This window comes from Mixophyes fleayi, chromosome 6 (assembly GCF_038048845.1).
Source record: "Mixophyes fleayi isolate aMixFle1 chromosome 6, aMixFle1.hap1, whole genome shotgun sequence".
NCBI lineage: Eukaryota > Metazoa > Chordata > Amphibia > Anura > Limnodynastidae > Mixophyes > Mixophyes fleayi.
The window spans coordinates 212,868,815-212,891,295 of NC_134407.1; the positions used below are offsets into that span (position 1 = coordinate 212,868,815).

At 42.5% G+C, this 22,481-nt stretch overlaps 3 protein-coding genes across 5 annotated transcripts in view; 2 read left to right on the forward strand and 1 right to left on the reverse strand.

Moving 5' to 3' along the window:
- The window catches only part of LOC142159906 (uncharacterized), a 543,776-nt gene that overhangs the window by 100,546 nt on the left and 420,749 nt on the right, over positions 1-22,481 (reverse strand). The window lies entirely within an intron of this gene.
- Positions 1-22,481, forward strand: part of LOC142159873 (uncharacterized) — a 125,830-nt gene that overhangs the window by 80,719 nt on the left and 22,630 nt on the right. The gene's annotated exons all lie outside the window — the stretch shown is intronic.
- On the forward strand, positions 1,458-14,848 carry LOC142159877 (uncharacterized). Its single transcript, XM_075214725.1, has 6 exons — positions 1,458-1,518; positions 2,576-2,746; positions 3,175-3,569; positions 3,689-3,786; positions 3,919-4,030; positions 13,211-14,848. The coding sequence occupies exons 3-6, from the start codon at positions 3,485-3,487 to the stop codon at positions 14,521-14,523; spliced, it is 1,608 nt and encodes a 535-aa protein (XP_075070826.1). The 5' UTR covers positions 1,458-1,518; positions 2,576-2,746; positions 3,175-3,484; the 3' UTR covers positions 14,524-14,848.

Sequence of the window (22,481 nt, forward strand, 5' to 3'; positions counted from 1 at the left end):
ACTCCTCCCCTTATGGCATTATTTAACCATACCACTACCACCTTCTTGCTTCCCAATGAAATGTTGGAAGCTCAAAGTATCACTATTCCTAAACCAGGAAAAGATCCCACATCCTGCCATAATTATTGTCCCATAGCACTACTAAATTCTGATATTAAAAAATATATGTACCATGTCAGACATTCTTTTATTGGTGTACACATGTGCCAGGCATTGAGTCTACAAGACTGTCATTTACTATACACACTGGCACTATAGAGCGATCAATACCTTCCGCATAACAGAGACTACATAAGAAGAAAACATAATGACAGGTTTCATACCTCCTGCATCTGATTTCATCATCATTGTCTATTTATTTATATAGCGCAACTAAATCCGCAGCACTTTCTACCTCTGCAATCTGACTTGACCAATATGTAATATGTAGCACTTAACCTCATGTATCAAACTCTCATTGTCCTATAGGGGCGAGGCCTCTTACCTCTCTGCTGATGATGGGTAAACAGTACTGAAAACAACTAATTTGACCAATTGCTGAATTTGTGTCCATGTCCCTGTAAATTCTGATGATTCTCTTTGCCAGCCATCCATTATATCCCTAAATTGTACAATGGTATTGTAAAAAATAATGATTAGTATCTGAGCCAGGGGCTGGCTGGGCTGGAGGGCATTTGCCCACCCCCCCCATAGTGGGCTACCCAGGGCCGTATCTAGGGCTGTGCAAAGGAGGCGACTGCCCAGGGGCGCTGAAGGCAGTGCAGTTTATGAATATTTGGGTTAAAATTGAGGGCTAGGCGGGGCGGCATGTTTCTTTCTCGCCTCCAGTGCTAAAATTGTAAGTTCTGGGCTACCTTGGGCTGGGTCACCGGGCTTCTTAAATTTTCTTTCCTTAAAAAAAGGCTGCTGAGCCAAGTGTCGCCAATTGGGCCAGAATTTGACAACCCCTGAGCCTTGTGAATGGGTAGCTCTTCTGAACTGTAATATGACACTCTTTACTCTCTCAGACAGGACACTTAATTTAAAGAGCTTAAGGTCTGTACAAATGTAGGAGATTAATGTTCACTGGATTCATAATACTAGAGATGCGATTTCATGTGACTCGCACAGCCCGCACCTACCGGGAATTAATAACAAAATAACAAGTGAATGAGGACAGCTGGACACAGAAGTCAGTTGGAACGCACAACCCGGAAGTCAGCTCGAACGCACAACCAGGAGGTCGTTGGTGACGTAAAACCCGGAAGTCAGCTGGAACGCACAACCAGGAGGTCGTCAGTGACGTAGAACCCGGAAGTTAGCTGTAACGCAGAACCAGGAGGTCGTCAGAAACGTAGAACCCGGAAGTTAGCTGGAACGCAGAACTAGGAAATCGTCTGGAACGCAGACCCGGAAGTTAGCTGGAACGCAGACCCGGAAGTCAGCTGAAATGCACAGCCTGTCAGTGGCAGGAAGGGGAATTGAGTACAGGAAATTAAATCATTTACTGGGCTGTAACTCGTGTAGTAGCTGCTGCAGGTCAGTACTATCCTACACTAATATGTGTGTCATAAGTTGTCACATGATCAGCAGTAGTGGTCACATGATAGTTCTGATGACATAATTATCCCACTATAACCCACTGTGTATCCCACCATATGTATTTCATCTTGCCCCAGTGTTGGGGAAGCAGTATACCTGTGCATTCAACTACCTCTACTTCCTCTCAGCTTATCTACTTCCTGACATCTTTCCTACTTCCTGAGTGTGTGTGTTTGGGTAATATCATCATCAACATTTATTAATATAGCGCCAGCAAATTCCGTAGCGCTATCGGAAGAGTAAGCAACCTCCCGAACACTTGTGGAGGTGTAGTTAAATGACGCAGTTGTGCCACTAAGACCCTCCACCCACAGCTTTTTTTTTTATAGTTGGAGGTGGGGCTATGGAGACGCTACGGCATCACCACACCCCACCTACACTTTTCACATGACCAGGTTTTAAAAGTTGGCAAGTATGGTTTATTGTCATATATAGTGTTTGCATATGGTACGCTTGAGTAGAGTAATAACACCTCTTATTATGGGTCTGATTATAAAAGTACAGAAGCTGTTCTTAATAGGAATACTTTGGAATCTCTCCAGTGGACTTAACAGTAAGTACCCTGGTACCCTTCATACACTGGGAGGCATCTTCAGCTTTTGGTGTACATCACCATGAAATGGCTTATTCTTTAGATTTTCTGCACTAGTTTTTGACTTGTGTACCTGCTTGATAACCTGCAGTCGAAGTTAAGTAAACAACCTATCTGCTTCTGCGTATTATACCTACATGACTGTTATTATTCCATCTCTGTGCCACTATTTCATAACTGAATGTCTGAACCTCAGTTTAAATTAAATTGATACACTTCACTTTATACATCTTCTATCTGTTAAAATAACTTAACATTCCAGGGATTCCTAAAACCTGCTTTATCTAATCTGCTTGTGGTGTAGTCAATCTGATGAACAATGGTGGGATGTGTCCATTTACTTCTCAGAAGTGAGAGACAGATATCACTGCTAAGGTTCTATTTGAGATGTTTGTCATGCAGGTACAGGGACATGAAAACGTCTTTGGATGTCAACTGAATGACAAATATGTCTACAGAGAAACGAGTCCTGAGCATCTAACTGATTCACCAAGGATGGACAAGGACATGAGTAACATCACTGAGAGGATATTAACTTTCTCCCTGGAGATCATCTACCTGCTGACTGGAGAGGTGAGAGATTCTGGGAGTGTCACAGTGATATTACTGTTATCTCTACTAATAATACAGGAATATGACTGGAGAAGTGAGGGATTCTGGGAATGTGACAATGACATCACTCTTATATCTATTAATAAAACAAAGACCTGACTGAAGAGACTAGAGATTCTGAAAATGTCACAATAATATCACTTATTATTATTTGTTTATTTGTAAGGCACCGCAGTGCTCATTGTGCAGGACAGTGGGGAAAACAGAGTCATAAACGATAGACAAAATAAGGCAAAACTTTTGCAAATAAAGAGTTGAAAAAAAAAATAGACAAAATAAGTGCAGTTGTTCACAAACAGGGTGGGGGGGGAGATATTAGTCTAGTGGTGAGGGAAACTGGGAATGTCACACATATACAGTATGATATATTAGTGTCTTTTAATATACAGGATTGCACAGTAGTGAAAAAGACATCTAAAGAGCATGAGCCCCCCAGCAGCCATCTCCGTGTGTCAGGAGGACTGAGCAGGACCCAGAGCCCCATCATGGTGCCTCCACCTCACTCACTGATACATGAGAGAAACAATGACCAGAGGATTCTAGAACTCACCAACAAGATCATTCAGCTGCTGACTGGAGAGGTGACTGCTGGGAATGGGACATTATACAGTAACACCAGGGGATGTGTCTGGGTGATGACTGTATCATTGTGTGTGTCAGGTTCCTATAAGGTGTGAGGATGTCACTGTCTATTTCTCCATGGAGGAGTGGGAGTATTTAGAAGGACACAAGGGTCTGTACAAGGATGTGATAATGGAGAATCACCAGCCCCTCACATCACTGGGTAAGAGGAGGCTTTTATTTATTGCAAAGGAGAGAGCAGTTTTGAGGGCCACCTAGATCCACATATGATCTGATAAACACATATAAACAATGTATTCAGTCACTGTGTGTTTCCTACAGATGGATCCAATGACAAAAATACTCCAGAGAGATGTCCCCGTCCACTTTATTCACAGAATCATACAGAGGAAATTCACAATATTCCACAAGACTATCAGGTAGATGGAATTCAGGGTCTCACCAAATAGAAACTGAGAAACTGTGTGGATATTATACACTAATACAGTTCTGTGTAATTTCAACCTAATTGATTGACTTGTGCTATTTTTATTGTTTGATTGGCTATTTAGGGTGAAGACCTGACTAACATGAAAATAGAAGATACAATCGGAGAAGAAGAGACGTATGTGAGGGGTGATCAGCAGTGTAAGGAGGAGGGAACCCCTACAGATATCAGCACAGGTGAGTAATAAACAATAAATACAGGAAAGAGTCAGATATTCTCCTTGTACAGTCAATACAACAATCTCTTCTTCTACACCCTCCTCTGTGAATACAAGCTAATGAGGAAAAAGGATGTGCCCAGTGGAGCAATCAGCCCCTATTAGACTCTTCACATCATGTCATTGTGCTACCAGCCAAGAGACCTGCCTATATAATCTGAAATCTAGGTATTTCTTTGTAAACGGTTTGTAACATTCAGTTTCCCATTATGTAACTCATGGGTAGGTGGTGCCCAGGGTGGTGGATGTGGTGATGCTGTCTTCAATGTCTCCACCAAGTTCTGTCTGCATAATATCTCTCACAGGGAGCAGATGTGGTTTTCCCACCTGGGGTCAACATAGAAGAACCACTCTCGAGTTGAGTGAAATGAAGTTACTGAACTCTAGATAAGCATTTTATATATCTACTATATAAATGCCTAGTGGTGTGTGTGGAAAAAAAAAAACCAAGCTGCAGCGCCACCTGCTGGGCAGAGTTATACACTGACCTATATATTTCTTGAAGGAGAAGTGACAGTTGGGAGTGGTTGGTGGTTGCCGGCGGTGACAGTGGGGAGTTTTTAACACCTTAAGTAGCTTGATGAAGGATGTGGCGATGAAGATGAAGGATGAGGTGATGGAGAAAAATGATGAGGTGGTGACATGTGGACAAAACCACGTTAAAAAAGGGCGCTTGCGTCGGGAAGTAACGCTTCTCCCCTGAGGAGGCCTGGGCTAGGCCCAAATGCATGACAAGAACCTTTTTAACACCTTAAGTAGCTTGATTTGACTAGAATGCATGAGTATCATGCACGGGTTAACTTGTATATAGATATATATAAAGACTGCTACATGGAAGCCTCTAGTTTCCATAAAATTAAAGGCCCTAACCCAACACAATTGCAGTAATGGTAATCTAATATCATTCTTTCACATATCGTGGTGCACAGGACGTTGCATAAAACAAGCTCTTATCCACTTCAGAAGACTTCTGTATGCTGCAGTTCCTCTCTTGTCTATTGCCTATTCTCACTCTTTCTGTGGCTATGTCTTGTGATGCTTCCCAGCTCTCCCTTCGAAAGAAGACAATGGCTGCTCTACTCAGGCTTATATCTCCTCTCCCAGCAGCCTTTGTGGTTCTGGGGCTTATGGGATATGTAAAGTCCAATGGATGTGATGTCTAAATCCCCAGTTACCTCCTGGAGTAGAGGTGGTGGTGAACCTATTCAAACGACTTCTTCTCCTGCTATGGTATTATAACAAACAAAGCAGAGACTAAGGATTCATACCATAGGTGGAACGTAAATTCTTATATGGTCAAAATAAGAATTTATGTTCTGATCTTGGTGTGTCACCTCATTCTCAGTTGTGTTCATCTAATGGGATATGTAGTCTTTTCTTCAGCAGCCACACTATGAATGTTTTGTAAGGCCCACAGCGGCTCCTTCAAAATCTGCCTGTTTAATTTACTTCCAGCACAACAGGGATACTTTGATCAAACTGGGGTTAAACATCTCGAATTCATGAAAACTGCTGCTCGGAAAAAGGTGCTGTAATCCACAGATATATAATACAGATCAATAGACTTTGTCCATTGAGTTTCCTGAAACATTGTATAATCTGATGCCACAACATGCTGGTTATACAAACATGTGACTTTGGTATCTACTGGTTGGGAGCAGGTGGACACAGAGGTGAAGGAAGCTCTATCCCCATCAATACTATTATTGTCAACCAGACGAAAGCACTTAGTAACTGAGCTCTCCAGCAGGGTCTACTGGAAGCTGCTCTCAGTCTTTTCCATGGAAGCAGGTCTAGTTCCTTGCTGAACTCCGGGCCACCTGATACACTTGTCACTAGGCAATGGGCTCTTTCCATAACAGCACTCAAAAAGATACTAGTAAACATGTTGCATAAGCAGGTACATACGAGGTAGACGGAGGAGGTGCTGACGTGAGACATAGAGTAGAGAGGGACGTGCCTGTTAGAGCTTACAGCCTTGAGGGTGGACAACACAGAGACAGTAAGATCTAGTGAGACATGAGTGGACGTGGTAGTTTGTCTATGACGTGGTTGGGTAGGCAATAGTAAAGAGGTGGGTAGTGAGAAAGCGATTGTAAGTTTGGGAACAGGCAGGGCAGGGAATTCCATGATTGTGTAGGTGCGCAGGAGAAGTCTTGGATTCCAGAGTGAGATGTGATTCTTGGTAGGAAAGACGTAGATGAGCAGAGCGACTGAATGGCCAAACAGGGATGTATCTTGTGATGAGGTCAGAGATGTATGAAGGTAAGTGTCACAAAGTTGGATCTGGAGGTAGCGAATTCCCTATTGCCAACCAAAGTTAGCGCTGGTAAATTAGAGTCTAACGAACCCCATGGTATTCACCAGGGACCTCTGCAAGGAGGTATGGGCTCCCCTACAGGATACCTGCAGGTCTTGTCCTCAGATGTGTCCCTTGGTGTGTCAAACTGGCATCCTAGGATTTCATGGTACTCAATAACAACCAGGAGAAGAGTTAAACAGGCCAAGGTTTGGAACACTGGGATACACGAAGCACTGGGATATAGATAAGGGGTAAAACGCTGAGCTAGGAAGACCTAATAATAAGTCTAATTTAAATAGGCACGACTAATTTGAATTTGGTGAGCTGATGACGTCAGCATTTAGCTGACCGCAAGTTAGTAGAAATCGGGAGAGCTGTGTGCCCACCAATATACTGCAGAGCAGTAAGCGTGGAGGAGGACAGGCAGAACACCAGGACAGGTATGTGACACTGTCTCCCCTTATAAGGATAGACACCGAGAAGCTTGTGATGCATTGGGAGGCCAGTTGCTTGTAATCTACCGACTTCCAAGTTAAGGCCGCAATTGGCACAACCAAAGAAGAATAGCTCTTAATGAACTGGTGGTAGTAGTTGGAGAAACCCATTGTAACGGTCCGGAGACTGAATAGAAGCTCAGTGGCGGTATGGAAGGCAAGCCGCAGGAAGATTGAATAATAAAGAATGGTCCAACGTAGCTGGGTTCAGTACACAGTAAGTCTGAAAGTAAAGGGTTCAGGAAGAAGAGTAGTCGAGGACAAGCCGAGGTTGGTTCATGAGTGGAAATAGCTGACAACAGGATGCAGCAACAGGAACACAAGATCACTGGCAGGAGCACAATAATCTGTCAAGGGAAACAGGAAGAAGCCAGGCTTTTATAGGAAGTCAAGGGGAGGAGTCAGAACATTGTGGAACATCAGGAGAGCATTGCAACTGGGCTACAACAAAGTGAAGGCAAGTAGCTGTAGAGCAGTCAGAATAGCTCAGTTAGCAGAGCATCAGACCACAGAAGTAAAAGCTCTGGGTTCGAATCCTGACACCCATAAAGCGTTGGGTTACCTTGAGCCCAGTAGTCTGAGGCCAGTCTTTGATTGCTTTGACTTTATCTGGATTCATTTGGAGATCTGACCCAGAAATAATAAAGTCAAGCTAGGGTAATTGGGCTTGCTCAAAGAGGCACTTATCCACCTTGTAGTGAAGGTGGTGATTTCTAAGATGACTTAGGACTTTCTTAAAATGCGTCCTATGACTCTTAATGTCCTGAGAGAAAATAAGGATTTCGTCCAATTACACAACAAAAAACTGATAAAGGAGATCACGAAAAAAAAAAATTGTGTCAACGAAACTCTACAATACAGTGGGAGTGTTACATAAGCCAAAAGGCATTACAAGATATTTAAAATGCCCATCCCTGGTGTTAAATACCATCTTTCACTCAACCCCCTCTTTGATGCATATGAGTTTGTAAGCTCCCCTGAGATCTAATTTGGAAATGATAGTCATTCTTTTTTTTACAGCCGACGAGCTCTGAGATGGACCTTAGAGGATATATCTTCTTAAGGTTGATGGTATTCAAGCCCTGGTAATCACTACAGGTATGACGGCCCCCATCTTTCTTTTTAAAGAAGAAGCCGGCACCTGCCAGAGAAAATGGTTTCCGAAATAAAGTCTCAAGTCAAATTTTCTTGTATATAAGCGGACATGGCTCGTGTCTAAAGTTGAGATAGAGGGGAAACACGACCGCACTGTGAAATATCACTGGGCTCGATCTTTTCGTAGGGGGCCGGACATAGCTATTGCTGTGGATCCCCAGGCCAAGGGGCGCAGCCCCCATGGCCAGGAGATTGGCAGGTGGCGGAGAGATAGTCACTGTGAGAACAGTAGATATGAGCGTGAAGGGATGGGGACTGGCTGGAGTCAAATGGAAAAGGCCGCAGCATGCACATCCTCCCCATGTCTGTCTGCCGCTCTCCGCTGTATACGTCATAGGATCATCAGACACCGCTTCCTATCTCCCAGCTGGACTTGGAGCTCACCCATGGATCTAAAAACTAAATGGTGGAGACATCCAGGATTTATAAAAGTCAACCAGGAGATGTCCATAATTATAGATAACCTTAACGCGCGGGAGATGGGAGAATGTTTGCATTGCTTTAATGAATTAGAGCAGTTAACAATGTCTGAATATTGCTATTTAGCTACAACCTGTGCATCATCAGTCACATAATGCAGCATGTAATCTTACAATTATTTATTGTGAAATAAAGTATAGCCATTTGAATAGCTGTTTTCTTTAAACTTGTTTTTACATCAACCTGGAGTGCCTTTCATGGCCTCTACATTTATTTATATTTCCTTAAAAATATTCACAATGACATTCCTAGTTGATATTAACAGGTTAATATTGGATTTGAGTTGCCATGTCCTCTGCCAACCAGCATTTAGTTCTGTGCCTGGTGCTGTGATTATAGGGCCAGTTATCTGCCCACACTGCTCACTCTATGCTGCTGTCACTACATCTTTTTAACCCATTTGGATCAGGCTTTTTTAATTGACTTTATTTAAGTAAGGGAAGGCTCACAGTTGGAAGTTCTACTTAGTTTGGAGCTTTCATAAACGGTAGTTTTGATAAGATTTAGGTTCTCAGCTAAATATTAATTTTTGACCCTGAACCTTTCCCCCTCGTGTAAGTGTTGTTAACCACAACAACCCTCAGCATTTGTGCAGCTGAGTTTGGAGTAGACCTCGAAGCTCCTCTCTAGATAGACTTACCCCCAGAGAGTCTAATGGTAGAGAGGTATTCACCAGGGATCCCCGCAAGGGAATATGTATTTAGCTGCTCTATAGCCGCAGGTTGCGGCCCTCTAAGGGGGATTAGAGCAGGGTGAGATGGAACCGTGGAGTGGAGCAGGACTGCTGGACGATAAATGCAGAGGTTCAGGTGAGTGGCAGTGAATCGAAGCGCTGAGGTCTTTAGAAAGCGAATAGCTGAGAACAGAACTAATTATGAGGCACGAGGTTCCTGCTGCAATACTGCAGGTCTTGATTGTGGAACAGGTAACACAGGATACCAACTGAGAAGTGAACTGCAGAGAACTGATGCACTGAGATCCCTGGAATGCGAATAGCTTGAGGACGGGACCAATGATGAGGCACGAGGTTCTTGCAATAATACCACAGGTCTTGATCGTGGAACAGGTAACACAGAAAACCGATGTGCAGATGGGAGCCAGAGAAAGCAGCGTCCTAACAGGTAAGGAGACTTGAAGATCTGGCACCTTAGTAGAGAAGCAGGTGCTTTAAATAGACAAAGCTGATAGGCAATTAGCCAATCAAGAGAATGCAGGAAGTTTTGAAAAGACCAGGTGTGCGCATGCTCAGTTCAGACCAGCAAGTGAATGCAGGGAGTGAGAACCAGGGGAACAGGAAAGAACAGTGACCAGAATGAAAGGTAGCTGGCGCAATGTGTGACAGCAGCACTGTGGCACAGTGGTTGTTATTGCTGCCTCAAAGCACTGGTATCTTAGACTCAATTCTGACCAGAGACTGTTTATGAGGAGTTTGTATATTCTCCACGTGTTTTCATTGGTTTTATCCCACAGTCGAAAAACATACTGAAAGTGTAATTGGCCGTTGCCAAAAATGGAGCCTAGCGTGTATGTGGTAGGGAATTAAGACTGTAAGCTCCATTGGATGATGTAAATAATTAAATAGGCAGCACAGTGGCTCAGTGGTTAACACTTCTGCCTTACAGCTCTGAGGTCATGAGTTTGATTACTGACTAGGTCCTTAACTGCTTGCATGTTCTTCCTGTGTTTGCATGGGTTTCCTATGTGTGTGCTCTCACACTCCCAAAACAAAGTAGTAGGTTATTTGGCTGCTTACAAAGTTAACCCTAGTATCTGTATGTTAAGGAATTTAGGCTGTAAGCTCCATTGGAACAGGGACTGATGTGAGTGACAAATTTTATCTGTACAGCACTGCGGAATTGGTGGTGCTATATAAATAAATGATGATGATGGGCAGAAGCTCAATCAAACTATCCCATTCCCTATCGGGAGGTAATTCTTCTGCTTCTTTGTTTACTGAAGACGTGAGATTAAGAGGCAAATTGTGGAGGTAGAAGAAGTTGGAGCACGAAGATGTTAGCAAGGAGTGACCTTTTTGAGACAAGGTTGGGTACAGCCAGGAGCCCAGGATATAACCTGGGTAGAGTGCTAGCTGAGAAATGAAGAGTGAAGGTACAGCCCGGGAAGGCGAGGGAATAAATTGCCTTGGAAATAACAAGAAATTAAAGGATTCTTTGTGTAATACTCCCATTTGCAGAGTAAGGGGAACGATCCTTCGGAGTATAGAACCTTCATAAATCTTGATACCATTTATGGCAGTGAGAGAGTCTAGTAGATCCAGTGTAAAAGTGCCCCGGAATCCGGAAAGGTGGAGACCAGAATGGATCCCCCGGGAGTGTGCCAGGGTAACCGGATCAGGCTGGGGTTGGTAGAAGAGTAGTCAAATGAATCTAACATAGAAGCAACCAAAAAGACTAAGGTTTGCCGTTTCCTGACCTCTTAGGACATGTTCTAGTGAGATGATCTTGAGCTACACAGTTTATTCTTGAAACTTCTATTCAGCTCCTCGGCAGATAAAGGGAACGTCCAAGTGGTGTAAGCGCCTCATGAGGAAGTAATGGTGTCTGGAAGTGAGTTGTCAACCTAATGGTAGCTCGGCGAGACAGCTTCTTCTCTTGTACCCGTTCCCCGAAGTGGATATCAACTTGCACAAATTTGACTTACAAAATTATGAACGCCAACTTTGCATTTTCCGATGCAAAATTTCCAGGTAATAGCTCAAAATGGTTGCACCCACCTTTATACAGAAGAATGGGGAGCAGCACAGCACCATGGAGGAGGGAACATCAGGTTCGTTAGGTGACAAGAGGGCTTTTGTGAGGGCTATGTAGGTGAGTGTGAGCAGCTGTGTTTGAATTCTGGAGGCAATGGGGAACCAGTGAAGGAATTTGCAGAGTGATGCAGCAGATTAGCATTCAGGACGGATTGTAAAGGGGAAAAGCCAGCTAGGAGTATGTTACAGTAGACAAGGTGGGACATAATGAGAGAGTGGGTTTTGGTTATAGACATATATAGACATATTTTGGCAGTGTTACAAAAGAAAGAGGCAACAAGATTTTGAGAGGGACTCAATTTGAGGATTGAAGCTGAGGGCAGAGGTAATGACAGCAAATCAACAGGGGAGAGTGTGATATTGTCAACTGTGAGGGAAACGAGGGGAGGGATAGTGACATTAGGAGGGGGAAAGATGATTAGCTCCATTTAGACATATGGGCCTGATTCACGTTTGAACGTGCGTCCATTTGCGTAACGTATATTGCGTGAAATACATCTCTGCATGCCCAGAAACGCACATTACGCCAATGAATGCAATTGCATGCAACTCTGGATGCAAATGTCACGACTGTCTACGACTTCAGAGGCGGAATGGTGGAGGGACGGGGCCGATTGACGTAGGCTATATACAGAAAGGGTGTTCCGACGCAGATGCGGCCAATTCAAGTCTTTGGTTTCAGATGTATCATTTGCACCAGCTACAGGGCAGGTGTAAATGCTGACAGATAGGACAGACATGGCATAGTCTTTGAACTAGAAAGTACACGTATGCCTGCCACTAGCTATTACCGAACAACTGTATCCAATGTACAGTATGCATTTAAAGCTAATTTATTTATGTAATTCATGTAAAATAGTTAAAGAAAAGCTTTTTTGAAAGTATTTAGGGAAATGATTATACTGTTATTATAGTTATTTTATGATTACATTTTTTATGCATTCTGATGTGATCTTTTTTTGTACTTACGCCTGTGTGTGTATCTAGAGATATGCTTGGATTTGCATACAGCTGGAACTACGCCCAAGTTCTGTGCTCTTATTTTAAAACACAACTTGCGTTCAAGTTGCATTCGGATATTAATCAGGCTCACTGAGTTTCTGGTAGCGTTGGGACATCCAGGTGGAGATGGTAGAGAGCCAGTTGGGCGCGCATGATAAGAGAGAGGAAGAGGTCAAGGGAGGAGAAATACAATTTGAGTGTCATATGTGACAAGAGCAGGAGCTAGAACCTCTGTGAATCCCTTCAGTAACTTCTCCTCTAACTTTTGCACCGGTCTACTGACAAAGTACTGGGAAATAGCAAACATACATATAATGCATTTAGATATCTTCGTTGCATACCGTTGCTCTGTAATACCTACTGGCACTCATACATGTACTTTTTAAGCCAAAAACTATGCTGTGCCAGTTACTATCAGTGACGTGTAGTGGGTGTAAAAGAAATGGCACAGAATTGTCCACATTTGCATCAGAACACTCTTGCTATACGTGGCCTAAATTAGTCCACCACTAACCTGCCCCACAGTCATAGAAAGTCATAAAGTGAACTCGATTATCGCACTGTCTGAAGTCACCATGCCACTCTCTGGTGTACTGCCAACTAGCTCTTCTCAATGGTTATCAACAGCCGTGACAAACTGCTATACCCGTGTGCCTCCCACTCCTGTTGCTAGGATATATTCTTTAATCACCATGACAACGTAAAGAGTGTTCTTTGTCCAGCCCTGACTTATAATGAGCAGTGCAATAGATTAAAAGAAGTAGATTATTAACTTGAACCATGGCTCACTAAGTAAATTCACAGATTTAATTTTTTTCCCAGACAAAAGAAGTACCCATTAACTGCACAGTTACCTATTGACCCCACTGTTGTATTAAAATAAAGAGTAAACTGTATCTACGTCAAACATTAATATTTCCATACATTTATTCCCAGCAGATGGACACAACAGTAGGAGTACCTCAAAGGAACATCTAGTTTTAACTCCAGGTTGTGAAATAGAAGATAACAACATCACACAAGATTCTCCAGGAGAAAACTCCATCACCCCATGTATGCATCCAGTACATCACAGTGCAGTTATATCATCTGATCCCTCTAATCATGAAGACTGTTCTGATAAATGTGATATTTTTTCATACAGTAGAGGTAAAATATTTCCCTGTCCTGAATGTGATAAGTGTTTTACACGTAAATCATATCTTCAGCATCAACGTATTCACGCAAATGAGAAGCCATTTCCATGTTCTGAATGTGGGAAGTGTTTTACATTTAAATCTGATCTTGTTAAGCATCAGAGAATTCACACAGGAGAAAAACCATATCCATGTTCTGAATGTAAGAAGAGTTTCACCCAAAAATCACATCTTGCAAAACATTACAGAAGTCATGCACTTGAAAAGCCATTTCTGTGTTCAGAATGTGGAGAACGTTTTACACAAAAATCAGTTCTTGTTGAGCATCAGAGAATTCACATAGGTGATAAGATATTCCTATGTTCTGAATGTGGGGATTCTTTTACACACAGCTCAATTCTTGTTGAACATTGGAGACTTCACAAAGGTGATAAACTATTTTCTTGTTCTGAATGTGGTAAATGTTTTGCGCGGAAATCATTTCTTGTTAAACATCAGAAAATTCATTCAGGTCAGAAACCTTTTTCATGTTCTGAATGTGGGAAATCTTTTACACATAAAGCAAATCTCTTTGAACATCAGAGAATTCACACAGGTGAAAAGCCATTTTTGTGCTCTGAATGTGGAAAATGTTTTAGACAAAAATCAAATCTTCTTAACCATGAGAGAATTCACACACATAAAAAGCCATTTCTATGTTCAGAATGTGGAAAATGTTTTTCACATAAATCAAATCTTGTTGATCATCAGAGAACTCACACAGGCGAGAAGCCGTTTTTTTGTTCTGACTGTGGGAAATGTTTTGCACAGAAATCAACTCTTGTTGATCATCAGAGAACCCATACAGGTGAAAAGCCATTTTGTTGTTCTGATTGTGGGAAATGCTTTGCAGATAAATCAACACTTGTTAAACATCACAGAATTCACACAGGTGAGAAGCCTTTCTTATGTTCAGAATGTGGGAAATGTTTTGCACAGAAATCATTTCTAGTAAAACATCAAAGAATTCACACAGGTGAAAAACCATTTCCCTGTTCTGAGTGTGGAAAATGTTTTACCCAGAAATCAACTCTTGTCAAGCATCAGAAAATTCACACACATTTACCCAGGTGAAATATGCTTGGTAGGTTTTAAATGATATATGCTTTAACCAAAAGGAAAAAAAAAACATTTCTAAAGTATTTTTATACCCCTGACATGGGCACTGGTTTGATCTCTCTTCCCAAATATTTATTTATCTAAAGACTTGAGTTGGAACTTGTATGCTTTTATGTACTCTTGTGTTTTTATTATTTTCCTCGTTTATATGCGTTTTGTAGGATAATGCTGCTTTCCTGGTCATTGACATAACTCATGCAAAATGTGTTTTAGAAAATAGCTGAGGGTTATGGTAAACATGTATAGTGTCTTTTACCTGCAATCTGCTATCTAGAAATCTCCATAAGTCTAAAAAATTTTATATGCACAGCAATGGTCGCTGAGCAATTTTACCTACAGTGCTAATCAATTCAATAAGGAATGTAATTACAGAATAATTTTGGAGATAGACTTAGTGAATTTTTAAGTTTAATTTAGTATATTTTACAGTTTATCCAGGAAACCATAATTCTTAAAACATTTCATATAATAGAATCCCTTTTTGTTTATTTCTTTGACAATTATTAACTTGTATTGCATTTATTACACATGCTGCTGGATAACTGTTTGTCCTATTTTTTGGTATTGTACTTTTAATATAAAATGTTTAATATAATAATCACATATCAATTTTTTATTGCAAATGTCCTAAAAGCAGAAATCAATGAATAAATATATGTAATTTATGTTAAGGCTGATGTACATATTTTGTAAAGTTAAAATTTCCATGGATAACTGGTTTACTGGGCAGACTCCATGGGAAAGAAAGGAAAATGTGACTCCCATGCACAATGTAGTTACTGTAGTCCTCGGGTTACGATACTTGTCTAGGAGTGCTGGAATCTGATGGCCAACAATACTGGAGAAAGGCACAAAAAAGGTTTTAATAGAATAGGTTTTGCCCAGCGGAGGTAGATTTCAAGTAGTACAAACTCTGTCAGTTCTAGCTGGAGTTACGTAGAGAACAATCATGCTATAAAGTTTCACTTAGCACAAGCAGGAACAAGACACAATATTCAAGAACTGTATCTAATAAAATGTGTCCTTAAAGGCTCAGACAGGGAACAAGAAGAGAGATGGCTACTAGTGATGCAGCATCTGCCATCTTGCCTGAGGGCATTATACCAGAGCAAACCTCCAGGCTACCTCCAGTTGGCTACCTCCAGTTGTCTGGATTGGGAGAAACATTCACAGTTTGACACTTTACTCCTATGCCTACAATAACCAGAAAATATTGGGGCATCTGCAGTGATAGATGTCGAGTTTGGTCACTGCTTTTGACATAGTAAGAGGATATGTGGTGTCACCCGTGTTATAATTTCCCACAAAGAGTCCCAATTTGGGTCAGGATTGAACATTTAAAGAGTGTTTTACAGTCTATCTTCAGCTCCATCTGTAGCAGGAGAGAACTCTGAATCTCTCAGTTACGATAGCAATTTGGATCAGAATATAGCCCTAAAGCGTGGATAACAGCAAGTTTGAAAGGTATTGAAGCAGAAGGCAAAGTATGAGTTTATCTAGGGTGAGGCATTGGGCCAGAGCAGGAATAGACAATAAAAAAAGTTATGTCTGACAACCAAACCAAAACAGAACTATTGGCCAGACACCAGTGTGTACATTAGCCCATAGTAGTCCACCTTCTTTCTAGGGGGAGTTCTCTGTTGCCCTCTTACCAACATAATGACTCTGGAATTCAGCAAAGATTAACAAAGTTATCAGACAGGAAAGCGCATGAAACAGGCAAAGTCATAGGCTACTGAAGAAGGAGAAACTGGAGGACATACAGACTAAACAAAGGGAACAAAGACATTGGAGACAACCAGAGAAAGGGATCTCAAGCTGACAGACATATATGACAGGGAAAATGGGAGTAGGCAAAAGAAGAATTTTAACAAAAAGTACCAGAACTAAGATCATGTGTTAGGCAGAGCAACAGGTTATGGAACAAAATGGTCAGTGACTGAGAATGAAAACAACAAACTGGTTAGTTGCCAACAGGGCTGATAATTAAGACAGTAGAATCACCAGACATAAGCAGTCAGGATTCAAATATGAGTCAGCAACTTTGGGCTGGTCCTAGAGACTCATCCACAATGAATCAAGGAGGCACTGGATTGTATGGTTCAAACATGAGTATCATTCCCAGAAGCCTCTGCTCAGCAGCAGGAAAGTAGAGACACAGCAGATGTAAACAAACACCTGAAGGAACCTATTGTCTGAGATAAAGGACACGCAGATCCTGAGATAGAAACCAGGCGGGATGTGACACTTTTTTGTCTGGTAAATGTCTGTATTCATATGGGGGCCTGTTCCAGCGTGGTGCGTCAGATCTCTTGGCTGGTATCACAGTGATATGATGTGAGGAGGAGTCTAATAGGAGCTGACATCTCCTGAACCTCCACTAGGCAGACTATTTTCTCATTAGTCTGTACTGACAGAGGAGGGTGTAGAACAAGAGATTGTTGTAGTGACTGAACATGGAGAATATGTGACTCTTCTGTATTTAGTGTGTATTACTCACCTGTGCTGATATCTGTAGGGATTTCCTCCTCCTTACACTGCTGATCACCCCTCACATACGTCTCTTCTTCTACCTTTATATCTTCTACTTTAAGATCAAAACTTACAAAACAATAAAAAATAATCACATTTATTAATGTCTGATTTAATTAATTTAGTTTAATCAGAAGAATATCCACACAGCTTCTCTACAGATCATACAGTGTAGATTGTATTTGGTTGAAATACTCAATTCCATCCACCTGATACTTCTGTAGGATATTGTAATTGTCCTCTGTAGAGTCCTGTGAATAAAGAGGACGGGGACATCTCTCTGGTGTGTCCCTGTTACTGGATCCAGTTATAAGAAACACAGTGAGCACACACTAAATACATTGGGCCTGATTCATTAAGGAAAGTAAAGCAAAAAAAATGAGTAACTTTGAACTTTGCCAAAACCATGTTGTATTGGAGGGGGAGGTAAATTTAAAATGTGAGGATAGATTTATAATTGGGGTAGGGCATGTCCTAGATCAACTTTTAATTATTCTTAAATATACATTCAAGTATTTACGTCCTACATGAAAAACAACTATATTTTCCTTATGTGTAAAATAATAAACTGATTTGCACGCCTTGTATTGCAACATGGTTTTGCCAAGGTTCAAAGTTACTCATTTTTTTTTGCTTTCCTTTCCTTATTGAATCAGACCCATTGTGTTTATCAAGCCCACAATGAATACATTGGGCCTGATTCAGAGTGTAATGAAGCCTAAGAGTACTTGAAATAGAAAAAGTTGCATGCAAGAATATATGTATGTACATCCAGAGATGAAGATGTGTCCAGGTCACAACAGACACGGCTCTCGGACAGATATGTCTAACAAAAACCTAGTTTATGGCCGAGTGACTACTAAAGTCTCAATAAGCGCCTGTGAATCGTTCGCAAACCTCTAACTACAAGAGGTTCACTAGTTTGTGTGTTCATCATCCACTATTTACACCTAAAATTGCTTTCTCAGCTGGATCTGCGACTATGTCCCAGTCTGAATTGCTCAAACACACCCTTGCTATACATTGCCTATGTTAGAACACCCCTTCCCTCCCGCAGTTGCGTATGATCACTTTCTGAGCATGCTTAGTGTGAATAAACACAAAGATACCCTACACCGGCGGTTCCCAAACTGTGCGCCGCGGCTCCCAGGGGTGCCGCGGCGCTGTCTCAGGGGTGCCGCGGGCCAGCCATAAAAAAAATAAACAGAAACACTTACCAATCCGCGCGGGGCCGGGACCCAGCATCCTCCTCTCTCACGCAGCTGTCATATCAGTGACAGCTGTTGCGTGAGAGAGGAGAATGCTGGGTCCCAGCACCGCGCGGATTGGTAAGTGTTTCTGTTTATTTTTTTATGGCTGCCACGCGGCAGAGGGGGCATAGTGAGAGAGGGACAGAGGAGATTGACAGAGGAGAGTGACAGCGTGACAGGAGAGGGACAGAGGAGAGTGACAGGAGGGGGACAGAGGAGAGTGACAGCGTGACAGGAGGGGGACAGAGGAGAGTGACAGCGTGACAGAGGGCAGAGGAGCTGGGACAGCTTGACAGAGGGCAGAGGAGGGGGGACAGCGTGAGAGAGGGCAGAGGAGGGGGACAGAGGGCAGAGGAGCTGGGACAGCGTGACAGAGGGCAGAGTAGCTGGGACAGCTTGACAGAGGGCAGAGGAGGGGGACAGCGTAAGAGAGGGCAGAGGAGGGGGACAGAGGGCAGAGGAGCTGGGAGAGCGTGACAGAGGGCAGAGGAGGGGGACAGAGGGCAGAGGAGCTGGAACAGCGTGACAGAGGGCAGAGAAGGGGGACAGCGTGAGAGGGCAGAGGAGAGGGACAGAGGGGAGAGGAGCTGTGACAGAGGGCAGAGGAGGGGGACAGCATGGCAGATGAGCTGGGACAGCATCACAGAGGGCAGCATGACAGGAGAGGGGGCAGCATGACAGAGGGCAGAGTGTCTGGATGCAGTGGGGGCAGAGTGTCTGGATGCAGAGGGGGCATTTTTGCATACAACTAAATAAGCATATCTGTCCTGACCTAAATACTTATTACAATTTTTTGACCCAACTACTTCTAAAACAGGACTGCTCGGTAATTATTTTGGAGGGGTGCCTTAAAAAAATTATGGAGACTCTAAGGGTGTCGCGAACTGCAAAAGTTTGGGAACCACTGCCCTACACAATGGGGCGTACATCTCACTGAAATCTCAACAACAGGTAAGAGCTAACACTTTAATCCATTCCCTGGCTATCCTGTGCTGAACCCAGCATCTTGCATTCAATGCTCCTGCCGCTACCCAGAAGGTCCTTATCCATAGTAAGTTGTCTGGAGGAAACAGCCAGTCACCAGAAAAGAGGTGGTTCCAGGATCCAGTAAAGGAACTTCGTGATGGCAGCCACTATCCTCCTACAAACAGTGCGTACTTGGCATTTACAATTGGCAATTTCTCCTGGCTCCTTTTAGGCTGCGCAGGCCATGTGGCTTATTTTTTTTTATTTTCGGTGTTTTTATGTTGTTTTGCAATCATCTACATGTATTTATGTTGAATTGAAGGGGAATCTGGATATGGGTGTCAATCCTGGTTTATGACACCTCTGTCATAGAGGGGTGATAGGATTTACTTTTGGCCTTTATAAGTTCACATTCATGTGCCTTGATACATCTCCCGGAGGGTGTAATACCTATTAACAGTACTGACTACCCCGACACTGAAGAAGACAACATGACTCCGATTCCATACTGCAGCGACCAGCAAAAAAAACTACTTACCAGGATGCAGATGACTTGAAGGGACGACTCGCTCTGTTGCCGAAACTACAAAATGACATCATCAGAAACCGCGACTTGTGTTAAAGCGGCGATGGACGGACCCGCCTGTCAATAATGTTGTGTAAGTATTATTTTAGGGGTTAGGGTCAGGGTTAACCTTAACTTTTTGCTTCAAGACCCTGCTTGACAACTTCTTCAATATTGCTGTAATCCTGTGACCTACAGATTAGACCCTAAATCTAATCCGTCCTCCTGCAGTTTCTGAGGTTTAGACACAGCTCTCCAGTACCACCGCTCTGCTGCTATCCAGCAGCTCTTGCCAGTGTTATAGGCCAGGGGGCCTCCATCCATAGCACCCTGATCCATAGTAAGCGGTCAGGGGTACCAGCACGGGAGTACACTAGCAGCGACAGTTACCCAGAAAGAACGTGGTTCTGGACGCCACAAAGGAGTCCAGTGGTGGCAGCAGGCTCCTCCTACTGCGGCAGGAGAGGCGTATTCAGAATAACGAAAGGGGACGGTGTCAAAGTAAGCCCAGTCTGTTCCCAGCAACAACAGACAGTCCATCCTGTCACAGGTGCATTTACCTTTCAAGGAGTCTTCATCCTCCGTACTGATGCTGGTGGCTGTGTTTGAAAGGATCCTGTGAGTTAGAAAATTGGACATGTCTCAAATTATTATGTTTGGATGGTTTCTATAAAAACAAAAAACCCCACAAAATGTTATTAGTACATTAGATAACCAATTTCAGACAAAGACTTTCAATGTGCATAAAAATCTTACATTTACATGATACTACATTATTGTTTGACCGTAAAGGAAAAAAATAAATTAATTTATGTATTACTCACCAGCCTTAGGTTGAGACAAAGGTCTGTCGGTGTCCTGCACATTAAGTCCGTCGAAGAGCTCAATTGGGATGAGCTGCTTAAACTTTTCCACATGTGACGTGTAAGTCATCACTAGAGCGGGCCCACCTACAGTCCCTGCAGCTGCTCGTCTCTCCTCTGCCATATTTTCTTTGACGTGTTTAATGTCACTGATGCGTTTGCGTCAGTTTTCAATTGAACGCTTAATGAGGCCCCACCGCATGACACAATTGTGACCACAGCCGCTTTTTGCATGCAAACATGGTCTTTACAGCTAGGCTCCCCTAAATGCGTTCATACGCGGGTACTAAATTGTGAATGAGCGACAATTTTCCACAAAACTGAAGCGCATATTGTGCCCGGACTTTGTCTTCCCAACAGAAGGGCCTGTCTCTTCCTCCTGCTCCTCCTCACCTCTTGGCTCCTCTCTCACCTCCTCCCCAATTTCCCTAGCCTCCTCACCTGTCCTTCCTCTCACCATCCTGACAGACAAACACACAGGGGAAAGACAAAGCAACAAATACACTCACAAAGAAAAAGGGTAAATACAGAAAACACAGAAAAACAACACTCACCCCAAAAATATTAATAAACTCACAGACAATAACACAAACAAGGGCAGCTAAATGAAATATGACAAAAAAAATCTGTTTCCACACTCAACACAAATTCACCTCTCTCCTGCACTGTCACCTGCTCTCGCTATGGCCCTATCAACTCAAATAAGGAAGTAGTTTGCTTTTTATAATGTTAGTGAGGTCAAAATCGCGCGAGTTTTGCACTTAAAACTTACAACCAATCAGAAAGGAGTATTAGTTTGAAAATTACGATATTCAGCTAAACACGGGCGAGTTTCAATCTCTGCAAATCACGAGAGATTAAAAGCAATAGGGAAGATTAGACTAAAATTAGACTACATATGGTGACTTGGGGACTGAAATCGCTTCTCTCATGATTTGCAGCAATTATAAGTTGCTGAAAAACATCGCAGCTTGATACATTTACTTCCTGATCTCTGCCTCACATCATGTCATTGTGCTACCAGCCCAGAGATCTGACCAGTCTCCTCCCCACTCTCAATTGTTTCTTATACATTTCAGTACAGGGAGCTTCACTATGGACTTTATTTACAGAACCCTGAACAGCCATAGTGATCCAATCACCGATCTTATGTGACATTACAAATGATCCTTTCTGAGATCTACCAAAAGGGACATTACCCATAATCATCTATGCAGTAGTACCTGTGCATGTTTGTGCTCAGTACTGATTTTATTCTCCAGAATATTTACATGTGAAATTCAGATATTGCTAATATAACATTTATTGTAATGTCAATGATTTATGACATTCAGTATCCCATATCTATATATTAATAGCATAAATACAACTTTTATGAGTGACTTATTTCTACGATGCAGTTGTCTGAGCAGGCCACATTATACACCATAAATTAAGGGACTTAATAGATTTGCAAAAAAATATTGGCGTTATCGGTTGCATCGTTTCTGAGTTATTTCGCAAAACGTCCGTCTGCCATTTACAACAATGCATTATCATTGTTCTCTGGAAAATGTGACAGTTGGCAAAACCCCAGAGCATCTGCTGGGCGCTCTGGAAACTGTGACACCTAGTGAACTCTACCTATGCACCTGCTGGGTGACTGGAAGCTGACAGGAAGGCGATAGTAGCTCAAACTACCATGCATTACAACGGTGGTATGCAGAAGAGCATCTCTGAACTTACAGCATGTCAACC

Excerpts from the sequence above, each read along its gene's own strand:
- LOC142159877 (XM_075214725.1), top strand. The coding sequence starts at position 3,485 with ATGGAGGAGTGGGAGTATTTAGAAGGACACAAGGGTCTGTACAAGGAT. Across the intron at positions 3,787-3,918 it reads ATATTCCACAAGACTATCAG|GGTGAAGACCTGACTAACAT; the intron begins GTAGATGGAATT and ends TTGGCTATTTAG. Across the intron at positions 4,031-13,210 it reads CCCTACAGATATCAGCACAG|CAGATGGACACAACAGTAGG; the intron begins GTGAGTAATAAA and ends ATTTATTCCCAG.